The sequence below is a fragment of the Mastigoproctus giganteus genome, chromosome 13 (assembly GCF_048544385.1).
Source record: "Mastigoproctus giganteus isolate SK-2022 chromosome 13, ASM4854438v1, whole genome shotgun sequence".
Taxonomy (NCBI): Eukaryota; Metazoa; Arthropoda; class Arachnida; order Uropygi; family Thelyphonidae; genus Mastigoproctus; species Mastigoproctus giganteus.
The window spans coordinates 47586296-47598726 of record NC_143587.1 but is presented as its reverse complement, the minus strand read 5'-3'; the positions used below and the strand labels follow the sequence as shown (position 1 = coordinate 47598726).

The 12431-nt window shown below is 37.2% G+C and overlaps 1 protein-coding gene across 11 annotated transcripts in view; it reads right to left on the bottom strand.

Annotated features, from left to right (window-relative positions):
- trol (terribly reduced optic lobes) overlaps positions 1 to 12431 on the bottom strand; it is a 1731230-nt gene that overhangs the window by 19763 nt on the left and 1699036 nt on the right. For all 11 annotated transcript variants that reach the window (XM_090387691.1, XM_090387694.1, XM_090387699.1 and 8 more), the window contains 2 exons: positions 9831 to 9914; positions 1871 to 1974 (listed from right to left, as the gene is read on the bottom strand). In XM_090387691.1, the coding sequence (XP_090243817.1) occupies positions 1871 to 1974; positions 9831 to 9914 (188 nt within the window). The remainder of the gene's footprint in view (positions 1 to 1870; positions 1975 to 9830; positions 9915 to 12431) is intronic.

Here is a 12431-nt window from a genome sequence, read left to right as displayed (position 1 = left end):
ACAGACCCTTTCATAGGTGTCCTTTTGGTATTTTCAACCTCCCTAGAAGCAAGGCTTTCAAGGGTAATTGACACACGCACACATTTTCATTGGACAACAGACATCTGTAGTGAAGGTCATTGCAGCAATACTAATTAGATTTGTGATAGCCATAAATTACTCAGAGGGCAGGTGGCACAATATATTGCTCATATGTTCACCACTGCTAGTAAGAAAGGTTTACAAACTTAAATGGGCTGTCTGATGCAGTTTCACTGTTGCACGTCACTTAGCAAGGCAATAAAACTGCCAGACTGAGAAAAGTTTCCAGAATAAAAAAAAAAAAAAAGAAGAAAGAAAAAGAGTACTGTAGCAAGCCTGTATACAGGATTCAGCTTTTGACAGATACATACAAGGGGAAAAAAAGCATAGGAACAAATCTATATTTCTTTCGAGAGGGAACCAACAGACTACATAGATAATTCTGACCAGTACCATGAGGATTTCACGTCCACAAATACAGGGTATCTGCAAACCTCCGTTACAAAACTAAAACATTGCGTGAATAGGATTGCATGATACAAATCTGAACCCACTTCCAGGTTACAGGGATATCTTCGAGTTTTTATTCACCAACTGGAAAATTTTGCCCAGCAGTAGATGACAGCAAAACTGCAAAATTAATTATGGTGGAATTTACCAACCCTGAAAAGTCACAGTCATCTGCAGAGGAGGGGGGGGGGCAAATGGGGCACTATAATCCTTTAATTATTCTGATTGGTGAATAAAATCTTTAAGGTATCCTCTATCACTTGAAAGTGGTTTCAGATTTATCATCTACCTTATTCACACAACGTTTTACTTTTGTAGAGGAGGTTTCTGAGCACCCTGTATGTCCAATAAAAATGCTGTGCAGTGCTTTACATTACTTTCATAATTTCTTCAGTGACAGCAGCATCCACTTTTTGATTGCAGTAGCTACATATGAACTTTGTTTGCACATGCAGATTTTCCCTTGGAATACTGGTCAAAATTTTACTAGGTGTTATTGACTGAGAGCTAATTTTTTTAAGAAATAAAATGTCTTGCCATTTGTGGTAGGGTTGCATGTAGAAGTTTAAAAAAGGGAGGGGTGTATCCTATTACATTAAAAAAATTCTGCATGAAAAAAAATAATGAACATGGATTAAAACTAGTAAGTGATCTAATTATCCATAATAAAAATGAAATGCTCTTATCAAAGCCATTTATATTCATTTTTACCAAAATTTAATTGTATTTACTAAAAGTTGTGCTATTAAAAATATTTCAATATCACAACTTTTATTAATTTAATATTTTAATATCACAAATTTCATTAAAATTTAATTAATTGAAACAAATTAACATTAATCGATGAAAACATTCTGAGTAAACAACCAGTTATAGTGAATTTCGTTTTTCTGAATTATTGACGTTGGCTACATGAACCTCTGCAAAGTAGACACCTTCCTATAGTGGACACTTTCTTCTGACCTGATGGTGTCTGTTTTAGAGAGGTTTCACTGTAGTTCCAAAACAGATCAAAATAGTGCTTTTGAATTTTTAACAAAAAACTGATTCACCTTCTGATGATGCTATTCAATTAAAAACTATATTAATTACTCTAGACTGACTTGTGAATAAATGAAGTAATTTCAAGCATAAGCCCAACCTTAATCACTATCACTGATTTTACTGTCTGGGAACAATATTGTATATAATATTGTTTATATTACAGAAAAACAATGCAAAATAGTGTTACTTTCTCAAACTATTTCAATGCATCTTTACTAAATTGCTAGAAACAAATAAGATCTACGACTAAAAAAAAAAAAAAGAAAGAAAAACCTTATAAAAGATAGCTTCTTACCAATATATATATCACCGTCAGCATTTAACATCTGAAGGATCCCTTGAGACTCTCCGTAGTGTTGATGATTACTATCCAGTTCCATACTACCATGACGCCCAGTCCTATATATATACACACACACACACAAAATCAAACACAGAAATCCCAAGGAATGCAGTTAAGCAATCATAACTATTTTTTGAAAATCTATTAGAACATAAATTTAGATTTTTTGAAATATTAGTACAATACAAAAACCACAGATTTATAGTGTTCAGGTAAAATAAAATGAGCACATGTAACAAATACTTATTTTATTAAGCCACACTGATTTTGATATACAGCATATGACCAAAAGTCTTTGGACACCTCTAATGAATACTGAGTATTGGGGGCATGCCTATGTAGCAGCAATATGTTAGAAGCCAGTATAGGTTGTAGATCAGAACTGAGACTTTCAAACATGGGATGGTGATTGAAAGACACATCAGTAACCTCTCCTGTGTACAAACTGTGACTCATCTGAATCCCTTAAAATCTACCATGGCAGATACTCAAAGATAGAAGACCACAGTGATATCTCAATGAATAAAAATGTCTGACAGCTTCATACTAGAAGAACATGGTCAAACTATAAAGAGGACAAGTCTGTGAGAAAAAAATTGCATATCAGATTTGTCAGTTTGTCAACCATCCACAGAGCTGCATTGCCTCTGATTCAGTGGTAGAGCAGACTGTGCATTAACCCAATATCACAGTTGCCAGTGCAAAACAGGATTTCAAGTGTTAATATTTGTGGACTGTAGGAACATTAACAGAATGATGAATGTTATTACACATTTTGTTCTAATGGGTGTGGAGACTGCCCAGAGAGTCCACATAGTTGAGCTGATACACCATCTTTCAGGGTGTATCAGCTCAACTATGAAGTTTGGTGGGGGGCATCATATAATATGGCACTGTTTCAGTTGATTCAAACTTGGTCCTTTGGTGGTAGTGCTTGAAACCATGAAGTCCATGACCTATTTGGACAATTGTGTACTATCTACACTATGGCAATGCTTATGGAAATGAATCCTATCAGCATGACTTTTAACAATGTACAAGAGTGGTTTGTGGACAATGACATTGAAAAGTGGAACTTGCGAGCTCAGAGCCTGAACCTCTGTTCTACTGAACACCTGTGGGATGAATTGGAGTGTCAGATGAGGCTGCAGCTAAAATGACCTTTTCCAAACCAGCTCTGACAACTGCTTACAGAAGAATTAGAAGCAAGTTCTGCCTAACACACTCTGATGTTGGTAGAAAGAATGCAAAATAACATTGAGGCTGTCATATATCCAAATACACTGGTGTTCAAAGAAAGTGCATCACCTAGGAATTTCACATTTCTAACCCTTTTACGCAATGGTATGTTACATCACAAATAGAAATATAAACAAAAGGAACAATAACAGAATGATGAATGTTATTACACATTTTGTTCTAATGGGTGTGCAGACTGCCCAATTAGAACAAAATATTAATATATTAAAAGTTAAGGCAAAGCTAAATAATATTTGACAGGTGCTCTCAAAATATTCCAAAATGAGCATTTGCATCCTTTATACAACAGTTTTGGTAAACACGACAATTATGGCCGAAATGTTATCAGAAGCCCTGAATTTGCTTCAGTTTATCATTTTAAATGGAAAACAAAACAAAAAGTTCACCAGGTGCAAACTGGTTGGCATCCATTAGTTGAACTACCTCTGGCCCTGATGACAACTGCACACCGTCGAGGCATTGACAAGATCAATTTCTGAAGATAATCAACTGATAGTTTGTGGTTCCAAACATGAATTATGGCTTCCTAAAGTTCACAAAGGGTGTTTGGTTTCTTTCTGGCAACTGCAGATTCCACACGATGCCATCAGTTCTGTATAGGATTCAGGTCTGGGCTGTTTCTTGGCCAGCTAAGAGTTGTAATGGACCATTCTTCCAACCATTTTTTCACCTAACAAATGTAAACACATTATTGTCGAACCTCTAATGCAGAAATGAAGCTAAAGTAACTACAGAAGTGCCTACTTACACTTTTCACCCGATGACAAAGAGCAGAGTCGTCCTCAAAGATGCAGTTACTTGGCAGGTTGAAATGGTCTCTAATGGTTGGCAGCAATTTGCATTCCAATACAGCCAGGTATCCATTGGCATTTATGGAACCTTTTATAAACTGCAGGTGACCTACTCCACGATACATGCACCCCCACATCATTTGGCTGGTAGGGAATTTTACTGTAGACACCATACAGTCTGGATGGTATTCTTCACCACGTCTACGGCGAATCACTTGTCTCCCATCAGAGCCATGCAGGTTGAATTTCTTCTCATCCGAGAAGAAAACTGACTTCTACTGCTTGGGAGTCCATTTGACATGCTCTTTACACCAAATTAATCGGGCCATTTTCATTTTATGTGTGAGGAGGGGCTTCTTCTTCTTAGGACAATGGGCTACGTCCATTGTTGAGGAGGCGTCTTCTGACTGTTACTGCACTTGCTACCACTCCTGTATGTTCTTCCCATTCTCTTTTCAGCTGAGACGAAGAAAGCTTTACAGTTCTTAAGGCATAAGTGCTTCAAAATGCTGTCCTGTTTTGGCATAGAGACTCGTTTGCATCCGGTTCCTTTTTCCCTATCAGCAGAAACAGTATTCTTGAGTTTGGAAAGAAATCTACTCATTGTCGACTGATTACAAGACACTCTGTAAGCAATATGATGGGAAGTCATATTGTCATGTAAAATATTGTCCTTCGTCATGTAAAGCAACAATAGCACTCTTTCTTCGTGGTGTCAACTGCACGTAACTCGCCATCCTGACACAAGCAAGGAATGACTGCAACTCTTGCAGAGCGTGATTATATAGCTGAAAGTAACAGGTGATCAATATTATGTCATCTACGTGTGTCAATCTTACCTGATGCAATCTGCAAGAAATATTGCCATATACTTATATTATTCGGACGACAGTTACAATTTTAAGGGGTGATGCACTTTCTTTGAACACCAGTGTACTTTTGATATGTTTATATCCAAATACTTTTGGTTATACAGTGCATTTAAGTTTTACCAAATTGTTACTTTATTTGCTTGCACATGTTAGTGGCTTCTATATTGGGTTATGTTACTCATCTATTGGCAAATTCAATTGAAAAGTTTGGTGAAACTCAAGCAGGTTATCTTTACATTTTTAAGGCTGGTTTCTTTGCATCTAAAAACTAGTTTTTTAGATGCAAGAAACTCAGTTTTATTCTCAGCAACTACTCACTCTGTACAAATCTTGAGTCTATCTTACCATGGATTATTATTCCCACATCTAGGATGGTGCCCCAAACCCTCTCTCAGTCAATTCAAAAGAGGGCTGTCAGGTTAATTAGTAATCAGTCTCTTACAAATTCTCTCCATTCTCTGCCTCATAGATGTTGTCTGCTGCATGCCTTTTCTATAGATACTTCCATAGGCACTGTTCTTCTGAGTTGGCATCTAATTCCTCCCCCTCCCTCTCTTTTAAAGCAATGCCACATTCAGCCAGCATCCATTTACTGTCTAACTTCAAACTCCCAGAACCAACTTTTCTTCTTCCTCATTTATCCTTTCAACTTCCATTTTCTTGAAAAACCTTCCTTCACATGTATTTCCTGAAAATTATAATCTAAAGAAATTCAAGTCTAATATTAAGAATCTTCTATCTTCTCAGTCTCCAACACACTCATAGTACTTAGAAATTAGTACCATGTGGGATTTGATTTGAAATGGGGTCTACTGGTGCAACAGTAACATAGGCTTATATGCATATGCATCAACAGTGATAAATGAATAAAAAAACAGTTATAAAAAGTGAAAAAACAAAGGTTGTTAAAAGATCCCAGTGTCTTGTGAAAATTGGTCACTATTTCAGAAAAAGTGATTTGTATACAGTATATGAATAAAAGTTGTCACAATGATATAAACGATATATAAAAAAGTAATAAAGTATATTAACAAAAGAGTATATTTTAAGCTATGTAAATAAGTTTATCTTTTTCAAAGTCAGGTACTCTTTCCGCATCCTCCGTATTTGGTGGTGACGGGCTCTAACCCCGGTCTAATCAAGAAGCGTGTGCTACGCACTGCTGCTCCTCCCCACCTGGCTACGGAAGCGCCGTTAAAAGCAATAAAAGATATACGTCATTTATTTCTAAAACGTGGACATTCAGTTAAAATGTGTAATCATTAAAATGGTATCACAGTCCTTACACGCAGGAGAGTCATCAGCCCTCAGCAGAAAGAAATGCATAAGATGACTATGTGCTATATGGAGGCAAGCTAGAACTTCCTCTCTAAAGCTTCTGTGCAGACTAGACTGCCATGTTTGGATTACAGGCTTAATTTTATGCCATTGTGAGCGTTGGGGCAGGCCGTGCTGGGGGTGCACTGCACCCAGGCGGCAATGTTTAAGGGGCACCTGAAAACCTGAAATTTACATACACATATGAAAATTTTAAAGGGGGGGTGCAAAATTTCAATTGGCACCCGGGCGCCACATACGCTAGGAACACTCCTGGGGAGCGTAATACATTTCTTATCACTTGCCTGCAGTTTGTACAGGGGATTAGTAGACTGTGATTGCTCTGACCTGACTGCAGCATCTGGCAGATCATTTCTCCTGATCTCAATGTGGCTTGGTATCCAGCAGAAGCAGATATCAAATACAGATTTACAAAGGGTATACAACTTCTGCTAGACCCTGGACAGGACTGGATGCGGATTATATCTAATTATGGATAAAGCCTGTAAAGTGCTTAAAGAATCAGTGTAAACCATATACTTTTGATAATTATTAGTTTTAATGTGGTTCAAATGCTCTATAGCATGCAACTCTGCAGTGTATATATTGTACTCCTAAGGAATTTTCTCAGAAACTGTGCTATTTGCGAAGACAGCAGTGGATCCTACAGATAACTGATTTCAAGCCATCAGTAAAGACAGGCAGGAAATCAGAGTAAGTAGATCGATGGGCAGCACAGAATTGTATGTAGACAGATGGAAGTGCTAGCCTTCCCCCGATGTAAGGTGTTGCTTTGGTGACTGGATAACATTGTTCACAGCTCTTTGACACGAATACCAAAGGGACAGTTAGCAGTCTGATGGGTGTTATAGACATTTTCCCATTGTGGCTTGAAAACAGATATCCACATATGGTTGTCTGGCAAGGATTTCAGTTTAAAAGTATATTTTAGTGACAACAGCTTTCATTGGAGCAATGTAGAGGCAGTTTAGTCTTCAATGTATAAACTCCAGATGGGATGTTCGGAATGCTCCAATATCAATGTGGATGGCTTTATGGTGAACTGGGTATAGCCATTGAAGTATGCTGTTTCTAGCAGATGCATGCACTTGAGACCCATAATATACTTTAGTTTGGACAAAGTGCACAATAGAGGTGCAGTAGTCTGCTTCTCGATTACTGGATGAGAGTGCACGTAACAGGTTCAGTTCCCTTGTGCACTTTGTCCACAGTTGACAGATATAAGGTAAAAAAAAAAAGTCAACTTATTGAAAATGAGCCCCAAGACGGATGCTACTGGAATGATGTTTTGAAGCATGAGTTCTGGTTCAGGGTGAGGGTTCTGTTTGTGACAAAAGTATACCCAAATGGTTTTCTGAGATATCAAAGGTGGTAGATGACTTTCATCAACCGGTGAAATACCACCACTTTGCTTACTGGAGGTTTGAATTGGTGAAACCCATGTTTAGTCTCTAGAGCAAAGTTTCCGGCATCCCCTTGCCCCATACTTCTTCAACCCATGCACGGTACTAAGTACTACAGGTTTTGATACCTTTTTGGGGTTTTCATAAAAAAAAAAACAAAAAAAAAACCCAACTTTAATCGCTGTTCTTTGCCCAAGAGTTGATGTGGCCAATGGCATGCTGCAATTCTTTCAGTAACCCTCATGTTGCATGATTGTAAGAAGATGGTAAAGTAATCAATGAAGAGGGCACTTCTTCCAACAACTTCCTCCAACTGTAAACAGTTGGAAGTTGTTGGAAGTTGTTCAATAAAAAATTAACTTTGATAACAAAAAAAAGTGTAACACTTAGAACTGACCCTTGGGGGGACTCCCTCTTACCAAAAAGATCAAGAGAGAACAGATCCCACACAAACTTGGAATGAATGCTTCAGTGAAAAATTCTTAATAAAAAGGGCTAGATGGCCCTTAAGACAAGATTATAGATATCTTTCAGGATTCGAAATCTCCAAGCTGTATCATATGCTTTTGCATATCAAAGAAAAATTTAAGGGAAGCATCTCAAATAGATGTTTCCATTCTTATTAAATGATTGAGTGTTGCTTATTCCTTTGGCTGCCATATTGTATCTTTGAAAAGAGGTCATTTGTTTCTATTAACATGCTCATTCTGGGCAACAGGCTGCAGGTGGGATTTCCATAGTATGGGCATTTTGACATTAAACAAGCATTGTACCTGCAGGAAGCATCTTATATAGACATTTTCCCTGTTGAGTATAACAGGCTGCTGTAAAGGGCTTCTTATGAAGAATGACGGTCCATAGCAGAGTAACAGATTCAGACCAGGCTTTGCTGGAGGGACACACACACACACACACACACTGTTTCTGTAAATTATTACCTTTTACTTTATTTGTCAATGTAGGCACCTGTATGTGAATATAGGATTCGCTGTATCAACAGTGAATCCTACATCCACATACAGGTGCTTCTGTTATAAATAACCCACACTAGTTGAAAGTGTCCCTTATTCAATAGTTCAAATCCCTACTTTTCATTCATATATCTCAGATTGCTAATATGTATTCTGTAAATGCATCACTATAGTTACATTACATATGTTGTTGTGAAAATAAGAATCTCACTCACTCACACTATCAATTAGGGAAAACTCTGCTTATTACATCCACAAATTAAATTAATATGAATTTCCATCTGATCACAGCTGAAAGCTGAAGAATAAAAGCTAAATTGTTAAAATTTTGCAGTTTTTTCAAATGTTGATAACTATTCTCTTTAAACAACCTACCTGCAGGTGCCTTTGCACATTTTGTATATCAAAAATGGGAAAACTTAAATATCTGCTAGAACTACATCAAAAGAAGTTTCAGTATTCCTCAAATATGATATTCATTTTTGATCTGCATCATGAATTCTGTAGCCGACTGGGCTAGCTAGGTGGGTAAAGTACCTGCCTGGCAACCCAAAGGTCGTGGGTTCGAATCCCACCTCAGGCTTGGATCAGAGTAAAATCCAAAAACTTTGGGAGGTGCATTATGGCCACAGAAGCCGATGTGCCAACAACTAACGAAAAAAAAAGAAAAAAAAATGAATTCTGTAATTGGAAAAGAAAAATTCTTTATGGCATATGTTCATTTAAAAAGTGTGCTATGCACCCACACCCATATTAATTTTCCATAGAATTTTGTTTTCCTTTTGATTTTACCCACTTCACTAGCCAATATTTAGACATAAGATAATTAGGATTTTTTTTTTTTTCTGGTAATTAATTTTAACAACTGTCATTCAGAATTGGTTGGGTTACTGAGCACAGGATAAATAGTTTCCTACCTGATTTGATATGGTAAAGTTGAATGCCAGTGAAGAGAGTGTTAAACCTTTATTTTTTACTAGCAGGATTAGCAACTTTAGTTTCCTTAAATACTATGAATTTTATGTGGACAGTTAGCCTGTCTGACTAGATAGATTCCTTGGTTAAAATAAAAATATACAAAGTAAACTAAACTATAACATTTAATAATGTAATCGTGATCAATGGTAGAGCCTTTTCAGTAATAATTATGATATGTTATTTGTAAGAAGGAAGTTATGTAAATATAAGACTGATATATACAGTATATGAATGTTCTCTGATGACAGTTATAAATAAAGTCCACCAAAAATATATAACATATATTTACGTTAAAATACCTTTTAAGAATCACACTGTGTAGTTTGCCATCATTTACTCTGACTGGTGATTTTATTTGGGCTGGCCCACTGCCTAGTTCATAGCTGCAAAACAGTAAATTAAGATTATTCTCTTTATATAACAATATACAGTATATAAATAAGTTATTTAATATATGCAGTGCATTACATTTCAGGCACAGTAATAAATAGTAATAATTCATGATTTATAAAAAAATAAATAAACAAAAATGTAAACTGAGAAAACTGTTTCTCCGTTTACTTTTTGCACACTAAGAAACCAGTCATTTCTCCCACCAGTGCATGGCAAGAAACATTAACAAGTATATCAGCTACAGTGTATGGGTATCCTTATGTAATATGTACCTGATTTTAATGAAATTTGGGAAGGGTCAAGACAGTGATTCAGCAGCGATTCTTCATGCGTTAAGAATCAGCAGATAAAGGAACAACTATGTGGCAGTGATCACAGTGTATTGATGTGGGATTTACTGAAAGATGTAATTATCATCAGAGGTAAGGGGAAGGGTTTTTTTCTTTCATAAAGGTGACAACAGTGGTCTCAGAGAGTTTCTAAATTCTATACTGATGATGTTACCAACAGTAAATTCTAAATGGGAGGTAAATTCTTAATTTTGGAGGGTACTAAGCTTTTCATACCAACTAAAAAATACTGTCCTAGGTTTAGGCCTAAATGGATATCAGATGAATTAATGCGGCTCGTGGCAGAGAAAAAAATGCTTGGAATGCATACAAATTATCAGGCAACACAGAAGCCTATGGCAGATATAAGCTAGTCTGTAATCAAGTCACAAAGAAGGTTAGGCAGGCAAAGGCAGATTATGAGAAATCTTTGACAAAGGGTGCAAAGAAAAACAGCAAAAATTTCTTTACTTATGTAAACTCTAGAAGGAAAGGGATGAATCAGATTGGTCCACTTAACATAGATGGTTTCACTATTGATAATCATGCTCAGGTAGCTGATAAACTGAATGAGTATTTTGCATCTACATTCACACATCAGGAATTATTCAAGCATGGGAATTCCAGAAGTTCATTAAACTCTTAAGAGGGAGCTAAGTGATTTTGTAATAAGTGAGAGCAAAGTGGAGGAGATACTGTTGTAGTTAAACATAAGGAAGGCACCTGGGGTGGATGGGATTTCTCCAGTTATATTAAAGGAGGCAGCAAAGGAAGTAAGCAAACCATTAGCCATAATTATGAAAGCTTCCTTGGGCTCAGGGGAGGTCCCCATGGACTGGAGATGTGCAAATGTGTCCCCAATTCAGAAAGGGGATCAAAGGGTGACACAGGTAATTACAGACCTGTTAGTCTAAATTCTGTTCCAGGGAAAATAACAGTCACTAGTTAAGGAAGTGATGCAGGACCATCTAGACAACACTGCAGTTATAGTTCAGACACAGCATGGGTTTGTTGAGGGTAAATCTTGTCTGATAAATCTGATTGGATACTATAATGTAGTCACAAAGGAATTGGATGCAAAGAATAATTTTGATATCATATACTTGGATTTTAGGAACTTTTGATACTGTGGCACATGGAAGACTACTGTATAAATTAGAGCAGTATGGCATTAAGGGCAAGTTGCTACAATAGATAAAAGGATGGTTGAGTGGGAGAAGACAGAGTGGTTATCAATGGACACTGCTCTTCATGGACTAATGTTATTAATGGAGTCCCCGAGGGTTCGATGTTGGGCCCATTGTTGTTTTTGGTATTTATCAATGATATTGATGAAGATATATGAGGATTAATGTTTAAGTTTGCAGATGATATGAAGGGATGGCAGGGTCGTTAATGACAGTAATGATAGTACGCTACTGCAACAGAATCTGGAAAAGTTGAGCAGATGGGCTGAGAGGTCAGGACCCTGGGTGTGCTAAGCCCATACTCACCAGATGTGAGTCCCTGGGGTGGCAACTGAAGTTTAACATTGACAAATGTAAAGTACTGCATATGGGTCAAAGTAACCCCAGAGTAATGTATCAACTGGGTGGTACTAAACTCAAGAGTAGGAGAATGAAAACGACCTGGGGGTAATTGTGCAGTCAGATATGACGCTTTCTGAACAGTGAAAAAAGGCTGCAAGTGTTTTGTCAATGATATACAGGAATTTTGCTAGCAGGGATAAGGGGGTGATTGTCCCCTTGTATAAGGCAATGGTCAGGCCACACCTTGAGTACTGTATACAGGTCTGGAGGCCTCATTTCAGGAAATTATGTAGAGCTGCTGGAATGAGTACAGAGAAGGGCAATGAGATTGGTGAGTGGAACAAAGGGTTAGTGTTACCAAGAAAGGCATAAGTTCTGCAAATTGCAGCTTCTGGAGACTAGGCACCTACGAGGTGATCTAATTGAGGGGTATAAGGCCTTGAATGGATTGGACAAGCTCAATGCTAATGGCGTTCTTCTTCTTGCTCAGATTACTCCCCTGAGGGGGCATAAATTCAAATTGAGGAAAGACAATTGTAGAATAGATGTGTGGAAATTCGTGGTGGTTGATAGTTTCAACAAACATCCATCCATTGTAGTGGAGGTCAGCAACTTAAATAAGTTCAAGTCAGAACTAGACAAACATTTG